Source organism: Mytilus trossulus, chromosome 14 (genome assembly GCF_036588685.1).
Source record: "Mytilus trossulus isolate FHL-02 chromosome 14, PNRI_Mtr1.1.1.hap1, whole genome shotgun sequence".
NCBI classification, from domain to species: domain Eukaryota; kingdom Metazoa; phylum Mollusca; class Bivalvia; order Mytilida; family Mytilidae; genus Mytilus; species Mytilus trossulus.
The window spans coordinates 8,276,823-8,290,977 of record NC_086386.1 but is presented as its reverse complement, the minus strand read 5'-3'; the positions used below and the strand labels follow the sequence as shown (position 1 = coordinate 8,290,977).

Genomic DNA, 14,155 nt, shown 5'->3' with positions numbered 1-14,155 from the left:
AGACTGGAATAATTCACCGGAAATTATAAACTTGTCCTTGCATGGTTTTTAAAGTTTTCAATATATCTTGCAAATACATCTGTGGTTAGAAAAATTCTACATCCGTTAAAAAAAACTTGGCTTGAGTGCATGTTTATGCCCCACCTACCATAGTAGAGGGGAATTACGTTTTCTGGTCTGTGCATCGGTTCGTCCGTCCATTCCTTTGTCCGTTCATCCGTCCGTTTGTTCGTTCGTCTGTCCCGCTTCTGGTTAAAGTTTTTGGTCAAAGGTAGTTTTTGATGAAGCTGCAGTCCAATCAACTTGAAAGTTAGTACACATGTTCCTTATGATATGATCTTTCTAATGTTAAAGCCAAATTAGACTTTCAACCCCCAACTCACGGTCCACTAAACATAAAAAGTGGAAGTGCCAGTTTCAGGTTAAAGTTTTTGGTCAAGATAGTTTTTGATGAAGGTGAAGTCCAATCAACTTGAAACTTAGTACACAATCATGTTCCCTATGATATGATCTTTCGAATTTTAATGCAAAATTAGATTTTTTAACCCAATTTCACGGTCCACTGAACATGAAAAATGATATTGCAAGTATGAGGCATCCGTGTCCTTTGGACACATTCTTGTTTTACTATAATTTTACATCTTGAAAAATTATCATTGGAAACCCTTGCCGATTTATTTAAAATAAACAGAATAGTCTTTGGCGTTTATTTTCTAAATGACTAACATTGATAGTTAATTTACAAAAATCAAAAAATATGATTTATATATCGCAGATGTTGCGGTATAAACGGTAAATTATGCATAATTCCTTGCAAGTTGTGGAGACAATACTTGACTTTAGTATCACGACTGATGTGTTTTAAAACTTTTAAAATTTATATACATGTACAAATGTATATGCCCGACTCATTATCTAACTAGCATGAACAGCCTTATCTGGCCGACCAAGTTTATGACTGATTCATAATAGATAAAAGACAACAGAATAGTGCATACTACAAAAGTTTACAATAACTTGCTACGTAATGTATATAGTTCTTGTAACATTGTATTTATTTGTTTGTGTCAGTGATTGCAAGCAGTCAAGGCGACTTTTGATTAATACAGATCAATCGGCATTAGAAGATCGGTTTAGTCGCTTAGAATCAGAGATACTCAACCAGAAAACATCATTACACCATTTACTGACAGAAAACCAGCATCTGACGCTTGAAAATCAACTTCATACAACCACTGTCCAACAACTAAGTTCAGAAGTCCAGAAACTGTCGTTACAGCTGAAGACTTTATCGACATTGTCTAGTACTGAATGTAAGTTTTTTGTTTTATTGAGCGGGTCTATATCGCCTTAAAATGATGTACATTTTATACTCAATCAGAACATTTCCGTCGTCAAGAGTCTGAGTGAGTATTGAAGATCGAGAGACAGTCAAAATTTTAAGATGGGATCAGCTAGGCCCGTAGCCAGGAATTTCCAAAAGGGAGCGGTGGGGGTATTTGGACTCGCAAAATCAACTTTACTAGTCACAATTCAAACAGAATGTTGAATTTAAAAAGTGGTTATTTGATTAAAAAAAAAATGGGGGTCTTTCGAACCCCCGAACCCCATGAATACGGGTATTTCGATTATCACAATCCTTGAGTCGATGTTACCATAGCAGAGATCATTATACACGCGTGGCTTTATTACAGTCTGCGAGTGACCTTAATGAAATTCAGTATTCAAAATTTAATTTGTATTAGTCTTACATTTAAACGTAATTTGAGATTCAATAAATAAAATTGAGAATGTAAATGGGGAATATGTCAAATGGAAAACAACCCGACCAAATAAAAAACAACAGCAGAAGGTCACCAACAGGTCTTCAATGTAGCGAGAAATTACCGCACCCGGAGGCGTCCTTCAGCTGGCCCCTAAACAAATATATACTAGTCCAGTGATAATGAACGCCATACTAATTTCCAAATTGTACACAAGAAACTAAAATTAAAATAATACAAGACTAACAAAGGCCAGAGGCTCCTGACTTGGGACAGGCGCAAAAATACGGCGGGGTTAAACATGTTTGTGAGATCTCAACCCTCCCCCTATACCTCTAACCAATGTAGAAAAGTAAACGCACAACAATATGACATTAAAATTCAGTTCAAGAGAAGTCCGAGTCTGATGTCAGAAGATGTAACTAAATAAAATAAACAAAATGACAATAATACATAAATAACAACAGACTACTAACAGTTAGCTGACATATATGCCAGCTCCAGACTTCAATTAAACTGACTGAAAGATTATGATTTCATCATATGCACATCAGGCACAATCCTTCCCGTTAGGGGTTTAGTATCATACCATCATACCATATATGAGAAGAACATAACCCGTGTCATGCCAACAACTGTTTTCAGAATAAATGTGTTTAGTTCCGATGCAAAGACCTTATCAGTGACTCAATATTAACGCCAAAATATGCAATCTTTAATGACTTGACAAAAAATTGGATGTGAAATACCTGAACGTATTAGAAGTCTGCATGTTGAGCTATATTTAAGAATGATGTCTTTATACCGATGATAAAATTTAGTAAATGTTTTGACTAGTTTGTGATATCGAAAACCCTGGTGTAATAATTTTTCAGTAATACATAAATTTCTCTCATTAAAATCAAAAACATTGTTACATACACGAGCGAATCGTACAAGTTGACATATATAAACACCGTAAGATGGTGACAAGGGAATGTCACCATCTAAAAACGGATAATTAACGATAGGAAATGAAAAGCATCCCTTTTATCATAAATTTTAGTATTCAGCTTTCCGTTAGTGATATAGATATCAAGATTGAGAAAAGGGCAGTGGTCATTGTTAGTATTAGCTTTATTTAAAGTAAGTTCAACAGTATAAATTTCATTAATATACATACTGAAGTCGTCATCACTGAGAGCCAAAATATCATCCAAATATCTAAAAGTATTATTAAATTTGTTTATCAGATTTTGTTTCGATGGGTCTTTGCTTATTTTTGTCATAAATTGTAACTCATAACAATACAAAAACAGGTCCGCAATAAGTGGCGCACAGTTAGTCCCCATTCGAATTTCGATAATCTGGCGATATACGGAATCCCCAAAGCGAACAAAAATGTTATCTAGTAAAAATTCAAAAGCATATATAGTATCAAAGCATGTCCAATTAACATAGTTTTTTTGTTTATTGCTACTAAAAAATGACCTAAAAGAGTTTGAACATATATATTCACATTCTGATTTTTTGAATGCCCATTTAATTAGCTGTGTGAATTTTTTCGTAATGAGAATGTGAGGTAATGTGGTATACAGGGTAGAAAAATCAAAACTTTGAACAGATTCAAAATCACCATTATAAGCATGCAATTTATCAAGTACTTCCAACGAGTTCTTGACAGTCCAAAAGTAATTTATTCCACTATTTTCGAGGGCCTTATTTGAACAATTTATTACAGGTTTTTAATTGTACCAAGTGTGCCGGTAAGAAGAATAGACAATTTAGTAGTTGAACAATGGCTTGAAGACGAAATAAATATATATTTGTAAGTGGTTTTGTGTAGCTTCGGAAGCCAATACATAGTTGGGACTTTCATTGTATTTGGCTCTGCTTGTAAAGCAGTGGCTAAAAGTTTATGTTTGTTACAGATTTCGTTTTCTGAAAATGGAGTCAGTTGGAATGTTGGTGAATTGGTGATTTCCTTTTTCAGAACCTCAATGTAAAATTTACGTCAAACAATAATAATATTATTAGCAGCTTTATGATTTAACATTGCAATTTCGAATGGGGGATATTATTGTGGACCAAATAAATAAAATATATATATTTATATTTGTAATTTCGTTATTGTGTCTGTAAAATATGTTGCAAGACATGATACATTATACGTAAATATTTGCAGCACATGGTACAACATACGTACGATGGGCCAATGCCTCATGTCCAAGTAACAATACAGAATTAGTTTACTCAGGTATATAGGCAGACAAATTTTCAAATACAATTAAATGCTTAATAAGATTCCACAGAGGCAGATATAGTTCTAACCAAAAAATAATGAGCAGAATAAAACATATCATCTAAAGAGTTATTCAAAACTTTAAGTACATTGCTATTGAAACAAAACCAAGGCACTTTTCATTTGATCAATGATATATCTGTATGTATATAAAGTAACTTGCTTTACATTTTCTTCAATTTCTTTCATTTACGGTTATATGCGGTGTGAGTAAAGAATTGACGTTTCTTAGGTATCTAAATCCCTTTTTCTATCTGCCTTTTCCAGTCTCACTTTGAAAATGCTGTCGATATGATAGCACCGGTTTCAGCGTAAATCATGCCCTTCATTGCCATTTATGTTCTATTTAGAGTCATATTTTTATCCACCAAAAATATTCATATATATTTATATATATGTTCCCGCCAAAACTAAGAATACACCCTTTCTAAACCTTTAGAAATATCATAGAGACATGCAGGTAAATGAATATTAAATGAGCAATGCAGACTCTTTGGAGACTAGAAAAAAACTACAAAAAACAGGTACTTCTAATCTGACCATCAGGGCAAATGTGCCCTCCTATTATAATAGTTTATGCATGTGTCTTTTCAAAAGAATCCTTCAACAACGTCAAGGGTTCTACAGTGATCCAAAGTGTCCTAACTTTTATTTGATACACAAACTACCCAAATATTTCACCTATTGGCAAGAAAACAGCTATGCGTAGAAACTATTTCTTTTACATATGTAATACTTTCTGTGTGTTTTTTCCCGACCGAGCCCACATTGGTGGTTCTATACCTATACAATTGAATCACACCTCCCCAATCAGTCCCTCACAGCCCTACATCAGTGACGGCACTTTGCTTTTGTTTTTGCCAGACTATTCATGAAATCTTTTACCCTGCAGAAATAACAAGCAAAAACTATCAATTGGGTATTAAGATATCCAGTAATATAATTTAAACACAGAATAAGTTATGGCAAAGCAGTAACTACCCTTGAGGCAAGTAAGGCATTTGCCTCACTAAAATTTCGACACTGATTATTTTTTTTATGCATATATATAAATATAATAGTCATTTGTTGTTCTGTCTCAACCTTAATTTTTATAACTTGTCATCATTGCTTTTAAACTATTTGTCCTGGATATAACTCAGTATCTCAACGGGTAATGTTTCTCAATTACATTAAAACAGTAACGATAAATCATGGATCTCTAGTTAAAACAGGCTCTTGCAGAAAAAAGAAAAGCGAAACTAAAGGTAAAGAAGGAATAATTCTAGTAAACTATTTTTTTTTTGTGAGTCTGAGTATTGCATATAACTTCATTGGATCCAAAACCGATAAATAGACTGAAAAATCAAGTACTGGTCTTTAGAAGGGGGCAGTCCTGTCTGCGTATTCATTTCACGAACTGTAATCTTTCTCTTTACATATAAATAGAATATAAATAACATGAAACATACATGTTTAAGCCCGCTGCATTTTTGCGCCTGTCCCAAGTCAGGAGCCTCTGGCCTTTGTTAGTCTTGTATTATTTTAATTTTAGTTTCTTGTGTACAATTTGGAAATTAGTATGGCGTTCATTATCACTGAACTAGTATATATTTGTTTAGGGGCCAGCTGAAGGACGCCTCTGGGTGCGGGAATTTCTCGCTACATTGAAGACCTGTTGGTGACCTTCTGCTGTTGTTTTTTTTATTTGGTCGGGTTGTTGTCTCTTTGACACATTCCCCATTTCCATTCTCAATTTTATGGATTAGTTTTTAATCCATGTTTCTTTAACCTTAAAATTTTGATATTATTGAGGAATGGTAGAACCTTTAGACAGGATTTTGTCTGTACTTATTCGTGACTACGGAATTTTGTTTCTTTATATTCGGAGTTTCGGAATCAGACACCCCCAACCCCTAACCCCTAAATTTATTGATTCTGGAACAAAAATACCACCAACTATTTCCAGAAATAATTTGAAATTACGGACCTACATGTAAACGTGAAAAACTCCATTCCAATTTCCCTGTACCCATATCATATATACTTACTCTATAGATAGAATCATATAAATGTATCTTATCTCATTATATACTCTTTGTCAGCATAAAAGCGAGTTTAATATTTTGTAACTGCGACTGTATAATTGTGTTAATTCCCTTTTGCAACAAAACTGTTACTACCGATGCTGCTACCGAATTTCTGATGGAGAAAGAATTGGAAGAAGACATTGATCATTGTGTTGATGACAATGTGCTACCTTTAGGAACACAGACTGCCCTGAAACGACTGAAAACTTAAAAAAAGAGCATGCATGAGTGGCGAGAGATTGTACGGTCTTGCCATGGTCCATGTTCATCTCGATAACGATATCAGCAGACCAAATTATGATTCTGAAACGATTTGACTGAACCGGCCATAGAAATAATTGGCAAACTCTACTGAATCGATGTCTGTTCTATATCCGGCAGCAGACCCAAATCATGTCATGTTTGGATGTTTATCTTACATATATTTCATTAAGTTGTTTTAAAGTCTTAAAATATGAAAAATGTATATAAAAAATGTCCAAATTCAAAAAATTATCAAACTCTCTAAAGATGCCTAGAATGCAGGATTTTGCACTATTCATTTCATATCCTCCAAAAAGAATTTCGCCACAATCATTTTGCCTCACTAAAATAAGATGTCTATAGTTACGGCCTTGTATGGACTAATCCTTCTATGATCATCGGATTCATGTTTACTTGGCTTTGTTATACTAAATGATACATTATAAACAACCATTTGTAAATGAATTTAAGTCAGTTTCATTGCTGCTTTTTCTTACCATTATCATAAAGAGATATAAGCCTTCAAAACTTACGCTATCCTACGTCACTGAAGTATAGAAGATTTAATTTATGCTTTTTATAACTTTTTGAAGGATTTGTTGGCGGAGGAATGTATAACGACAGAACCGCTGCTCCGGAGCCAGTATGCCTCCCTCTTGATCCTGATTTTGAGAGGACTACGGGTAACGATGCAGGTCGTATGTATGGAGGAGAATATGATGATAACTTCTTTATTCAAAATGGCGATGGACTAGACGTCCCGTGTGCCGTTTGTCGGACGAGACTTGCATCTAGTGTTTTGATGATACCTGGTAAAACTCGATGTCATCCCGGTTGGAAAAGAGAATATTACGGTTATCTATCCGGAAGTAACCATAACTATGTGGCTTCCGGTTCCTATGTATGCGCAGATATCCACCCAGAATACCTTACTGGAAGTGGAACTCATACATTTTTTTAGTAATGGGAAGCTATTTACAGCTGTATTGGCAAAGTGTGGCTCACTTCAATGTCCACCATATAAAAATAATTATCCACTGACGTGTGTTTTCTGTTCTAAATAATGGTAATTTAGAGACATTTATTATAATTAAAATAAAAATAAAAAATACAAGTTTGGTTTTACCAAAAAAGGAGTTTTGTCTTTCATTTTGAAAATTGTAATGAATAGAGACAAACCGACAGAGTAGAATTTGTCAAAATATTTAGATCTAGTATAGACCTACAATCTATTTACACCACATTTTCAATATAGGAGTCATTGCCCTTTAATGATGTATTGTGTCTCCATTTGTAAAACATTTATGCCTATTATCTTCGAAAAACATAAAGATACAGAGAAACTTAAAAACAACAAAAAATGATTTGTAAGACAAGATATATAAATAAGTAAACATGTCAGACGACTCCATATTGGTGTTCTTGCTCTTGAAAGATGTGTTTATGCCCCAGCTAAGATATTATTATGTTTTGTGGTCTGTGCTTCCGTCCGTCCGTCCGTTCGTTCGTTTGTTCGTTCGTTCGTTCGTTCGTCCGTCCGTCGTACCGTGTGTTCGTTCGTTCGTTCGTCCGTTCGTCTGTCCCGCTTCAGGTTAAAGTGTTTGGTCAGAGTAGTTTTTGATGAAGCTGAAGTCCAACAAACTTGAAACTTAGTAAACATATGATATGATCTTTCTAATTTTAAAGCCAAATTAGACTTTTTACTCAAATTCTACGGTTCACTGAACATAGAAAGTAATAGTGCAGTGGGGCATCCGTGTACTTTAGACACATTCTTGTTTTAAACTATTAAAAGGTGGTCGCGAGAAACTATAAACAGGAAAAATTATAAGCAATACAAGATCAACAAAACTGAAACTATTGTCATATATGAGTATACGTAATGGACAATAACAATCATAAGTCAATGAGGCAAAGACAATTCCTTGGTAAACAAGTAAAAGGTACAGGAGTGAACATGATCGTATATAGATATAAGATGATGTGGTATGGATGCCAATGAGACATCACTCCATCTAACAATTTATAAAAGTAAAACATTATAGGTCAAGATACGGCCTTTAACACGGAGCCTTAGCTCACACCGAACAGCAAGCTATAAAGGGCCCCCAAAAATATCTAGTGTAAAACCATTCAAACGGGAAAAAACAATATACACAGAATAACAACGTAATTGACGTCGAACAACAGGACCCCTACAACAAACTGGAGATTAACTATGGTTTTCTGACAGTTTAACAGTTAATTGTATACGGTTACCTATATGATGTTCAATGTAACAGAACTGCTGTGATTTACTGAAAATCAAGTGCAAGTACACACGTACGAAGATTGACTCTGGTTTTCTGAAGGGTTAGCCGTTCCTTATCAACTGTTATTTACATGCTGCTCAATATAAGTACCGAGATTAGCTCTGGTTTTTACGGGTTAGACGTTTCTTATCTACTGTTACTTATAACATGCTGCTCAATGAAAATACATAGTCCGGAGATGAGCACTGGTTTTCTGAAAAGTAAGCGGTTTCTTTTCCAGGCACTGATTGTTACATTATATTCGCTGCTCAATGCCAGAAAATAAGTACTGCCGGGATCTGAGACTGGGATTAGCACTGGATTTCTAAAAGATACGTATGCGGTCCAATGTAATTGCCTCTCCGATGATTTGTTAAAAAAGGCAACGTTTAACATTTGAGATAATGTTTGACACAAGGAATGATACATTTTTATATTATATATGAACTAATTGACTTTTTCTAAGTCAGTGCACTAAGTCATATGACATTGACATCCAATTTAAATGGTTAAGTTTTGCATCAACATAAAAATAAAAGTACACATAACATATATAATCACTGTGATACAAAGATCGAAGGTAAGTACTCGTACAATTAGTCACGGATTAATGCCATTTTATTTTTAACTACATCTTGAAATGTAATTGAGGCACATACCAACAAATGGGTCATTACAACATACATCTTATAAAACAATTGGATCGGAAACATAAAGTCATTGTAGAAGGTCAAACAGATAGTTATGCTTAATGAGGTGTGTTTATATATGTATTAAGAACAAACTGAGGAGATGCAATACTCCTAAGAAGAATAAGCATATCCATATATTATTAATAATAATGTTTTAATATCGTGCTTGTATTGGGAAATATGTATACATTTGGATGGAGAGTTGTCTCATTGGCACTCACACCACATCTTCCTTTATCTATGAATGAAAGAAAAGTGGCGCAGCAGTCCCAGCTTAGACTAAAACAAATTCACAAACTCATAAGACAACTTCGAGACTCGATCCATTTTAAATTCATAAAATCCCCAAAATAATCTGCGAGGCATCAACAACTTGTAAATGTTCATATGTGAGTAAAAATAAAAAATGTATGATATAAAAATGTATGTGAAGTTAGCAGCCGGTTCGTTATTCGTTATTCGATATTCAATATCCAATCGGCTGCTAGCAGCCAGTTTGATATTCAAAATTTAGTGAAAAAATTACAAGATAATTAAATACTTGATAACATAAAAAGCATGATTTTCATATTTATAAAAAAGACTGATAAGATACGTGGGAAATCGTTAAATGACCTTTTCAAGCTGTCGTAATTTCTCGTCGTAATTTCTCGTTGTCCTCGAATATAAACCCTTTTCCATGTTGCATATTTGTCTTTATGCAATATAGAGTTTTGTCAATAAACGACTTCAAAGATGTACTTTTGTGTATAATATTTCTTAAGACAAAAAGAAAAAAAACATAACTCTAGAAATATTTATAACTATAAATAGAAATATATATGGAAAGCCAAAAAAACAAAACAAATCATTCGAAAAATGTCAAAATCTTAGGACAAAGGGCACAGGGTAATGGTGAGAGCCCCCTGATCTCTCAATCTTTCTAATATTTGACAGACATTTAGTCAATAGGTAGATACAAACGTGACTAAAAGGAATTTGGATACACTTCCTGTCTTCTATGTTTACGGAGCGCCCAAAGTGCCAGTTGGATATTCAAAATATATAGCGAAAACCTACCCGAGACCGCTTAAATGAGGTTGAGACCCCCCGGGTCGTTCAATGTCCATAAAATTCAACCAAATCATTGACTCTGTATATATAAAGGTTGTATTAGATGGATTTACCAGAATAACGTCATCTTCTATATCTACGGAGGGCTAAGATTGTCACTTTTCAGTCGAAAAATGTCAAAATCTTAGGACAAAGGGCACAGGGTAATGGTGAGAGCCCCCTGACCTCTCAATCTTTCTAATATTTGACAGACATTTAGTCAATAGGTAGATACAAACGTGACTAAAAGGAATTTGGGTACACTTCCTGTCTTCTATGTTTACGGAGCGCCCAAAGTGCCAGTTGGATATTCAAAATATATAGCGAAAACCTACCCGAGACCGCTTAAATGAGGTTGAGACCCCCCGGGTCGTTCAATGTCCATAAAATTCAACCAAATCATTGACTTTGTATATATAAAGGTTGAATTAGATGGATTTACCAGAATAACGTCATCTTCTATATCTACGGAGGGCTAAGATTGTCACTTTTCAGTCAAAAAATGTCAAAATCTTAGGACAAAGGGGACAGGGTGATGGTGAGAGCCCCCTGATCTCTCAATCTTTCTAATATTTGACAGACATTTAGTCAATAGGTAGATACAAACGTGACTAAAAGGAATTTGGGTACACTTCCTGTCTTCTATGTTTACGGAGCGCCCAAAGTGCCAGTTGGATATTCAAAATATATAGCGAAAACCTACCCGAGACCGCTTAAATGAGGTTGAGACCCCCCGGGTCGTTCAATGTCCATAAAATTCAACCAAATCATTGACTCTGTATATATAAAGGTTGTATTAGATGGATTTACCAGAATAACGTCATCTTCTATATCTACGGAGGGCTAAGATTGTCACTTTTCAGTCGAAAAATGTCAAAATCTTAGGACAAAGGGCACAGGGTAATGGTGAGAGCCCCCTGATCTCTCAATCTTTCTAATATTTGACAGACATTTAGTCAATAGGTAGATACAAACGTGACTAAAAGGAATTTGGATACACTTCCTGTCTTCTATGTTTACGGAGCGCCCAAAGTGCCAGTTGGATATTCAAAATATATAGCGAAAACCTACCCGAGACCGCTTAAATGAGGTTGAGACCCCCCGGGTCGTTCAATGTCCATAAAATTCAACCAAATCATTGACTCTGTATATATAAAGGTTGTATTAGATGGATTTACCAGAATAACGTCATCTTCTATATCTACGGAGGGCTAAGATTGTCACTTTTCAGTCGAAAAATGTCAAAATCTTAGGACAAAGGGCACAGGGTAATGGTGAGAGCCCCCTGACCTCTCAATCTTTCTAATATTTGACAGACATTTAGTCAATAGGTAGATACAAACGTGACTAAAAGGAATTTGGGTACACTTCCTGTCTTCTATGTTTACGGAGCGCCCAAAGTGCCAGTTGGATATTCAAAATATATAGCGAAAACCTACCCGAGACCGCTTAAATGAGGTTGAGACCCCCCGGGTCGTTCAATGTCCATAAAATTCAACCAAATCATTGACTTTGTATATATAAAGGTTGAATTAGATGGATTTACCAGAATAACGTCATCTTCTATATCTACGGAGGGCTAAGATTGTCACTTTTCAGTCAAAAAATGTCAAAATCTTAGGACAAAGGGGACAGGGTGATGGTGAGAGCCCCCTGATCTCTCAATCTTTCTAATATTTGACAGACATTTAGTCAATAGGTAGATACAAACGTGACTAAAAGGAATTTGGGTACACTTCCTGTCTTCTATGTTTACGGAGCGCCCAAAGTGCCAGTTGGATATTCAAAATATATAGCGAAAACCTACCCGAGACCGCTTAAATGAGGTTGAGACCCCCCGGGTCGTTCAATGTCCATAAAATTCAACCAAATCATTGACTCTGTATATATAAAGGTTGTATTAGATGGATTTACCAGAATAACGTCATCTTCTATATCTACGGAGGGCTAAGATTGTCACTTTTCAGTCGAAAAATGTCAAAATCTTAGGACAAAGGGCACAGGGTAATGGTGAGAGCCCCCTGATCTCTCAATCTTTCTAATATTTGACAGACATTTAGTCAATAGGTAGATACAAACGTGACTAAAAGGAATTTGGATACACTTCCTGTCTTCTATGTTTACGGAGCGCCCAAAGTGCCAGTTGGATATTCAAAATATATAGCGAAAACCTACCCGAGACCGCTTAAATGAGGTTGAGACCCCCCGGGTCGTTCAATGTCCATAAAATTCAACCAAATCATTGACTCTGTATATATAAAGGTTGTATTAGATGGATTTACCAGAATAACGTCATCTTCTATATCTACGGAGGGCTAAGATTGTCACTTTTCAGTCGAAAAATGTCAAAATCTTAGGACAAAGGGCACAGGGTAATGGTGAGAGCCCCCTGACCTCTCAATCTTTCTAATATTTGACAGACATTTAGTCAATAGGTAGATACAAACGTGACTAAAAGGAATTTGGGTACACTTCCTGTCTTCTATGTTTACGGAGCGCCCAAAGTGCCAGTTGGATATTCAAAATATATAGCGAAAACCTACCCGAGACCGCTTAAATGAGGTTGAGACCCCCCGGGTCGTTCAATGTCCATAAAATTCAACCAAATCATTGACTTTGTATATATAAAGGTTGAATTAGATGGATTTACCAGAATAACGTCATCTTCTATATCTACGGAGGGCTAAGATTGTCACTTTTCAGTCAAAAAATGTCAAAATCTTAGGACAAAGGGGACAGGGTGATGGTGAGAGCCCCCTGATCTCTCAATCTTTCTAATATTTGACAGACATTTAGTCAATAGGTAGATACAAACGTGACTAAAAGGAATTTGGGTACACTTCCTGTCTTCTATGTTTACGGAGCGCCCAAAGTGCCAGTTGGATATTCAAAATATATAGCGAAAACCTACCCGAGACCGCTTAAATGAGGTTGAGACCCCCCGGGTCGTTCAATGTCCATAAAATTCAACCAAATCATTGACTCTGTATATATAAAGGTTGTATTAGATGGATTTACCAGAATAACGTCATCTTCTATATCTACGGAGGGCTAAGATTGTCACTTTTCAGTCGAAAAATGTCAAAATCTTAGGACAAAGGGCACAGGGTAATGGTGAGAGCCCCCTGATCTCTCAATCTTTCTAATATTTGACAGACATTTAGTCAATAGGTAGATACAAACGTGACTAAAAGGAATTTGGATACACTTCCTGTCTTCTATGTTTACGGAGCGCCCAAAGTGCCAGTTGGATATTCAAAATATATAGCGAAAACCTACCCGAGACCGCTTAAATGAGGTTGAGACCCCCCGGGTCGTTCAATGTCCATAAAATTCAACCAAATCATTGACTCTGTATATATAAAGGTTGTATTAGATGGATTTACCAGAATAACGTCATCTTCTATATCTACGGAGGGCTAAGATTGTCACTTTTCAGTCGAAAAATGTCAAAATCTTAGGACAAAGGGCACAGGGTAATGGTGAGAGCCCCCTGACCTCTCAATCTTTCTAATATTTGACAGACATTTAGTCAATAGGTAGATACAAACGTGACTAAAAGGAATTTGGGTACACTTCCTGTCTTCTATGTTTACGGAGCGCCCAAAGTGCCAGTTGGATATTCAAAATATATAGCGAAAACCTACCCGAGACCGCTTAAATGAGGTTGAGACCCCCCGGGTCGTTCAATGTCCATAAAATTCAACCAAATCATTGACTTTGT

The 14,155-nt window shown here is 35.6% G+C and overlaps 1 protein-coding gene across 1 annotated transcript; it reads left to right on the top strand.

The window, feature by feature from the left end:
• The first annotated feature begins 1,027 nt into the window (after positions 1–1,027).
• Positions 1,028–7,317, top strand: LOC134697450 (uncharacterized). Its single transcript, XM_063559727.1, has 3 exons — positions 1,028–1,313; positions 3,928–3,999; positions 6,950–7,317. The coding sequence occupies exons 1-3, from the start codon at positions 1,028–1,030 to the stop codon at positions 7,315–7,317; spliced, it is 726 nt and encodes a 241-aa protein (XP_063415797.1).
• The last annotated feature ends 6,838 nt before the right edge of the window (positions 7,318–14,155 follow it).

Bases quoted from the DNA above. Each gene is read 5' to 3' on its own strand.
- LOC134697450 (XM_063559727.1), top strand. From the start codon at position 1,028: ATGTATATAGTTCTTGTAACATTGTATTTATTTGTTTGTGTCAGTGAT. The intron at 1,314-3,927 runs GTAAGTTTTTTG...AAATATTTGCAG, and splicing joins GACATTGTCTAGTACTGAAT to CACATGGTACAACATACGTA. The intron at 4,000-6,949 runs GTATATAGGCAG...AACTTTTTGAAG, and splicing joins TACAGAATTAGTTTACTCAG to GATTTGTTGGCGGAGGAATG.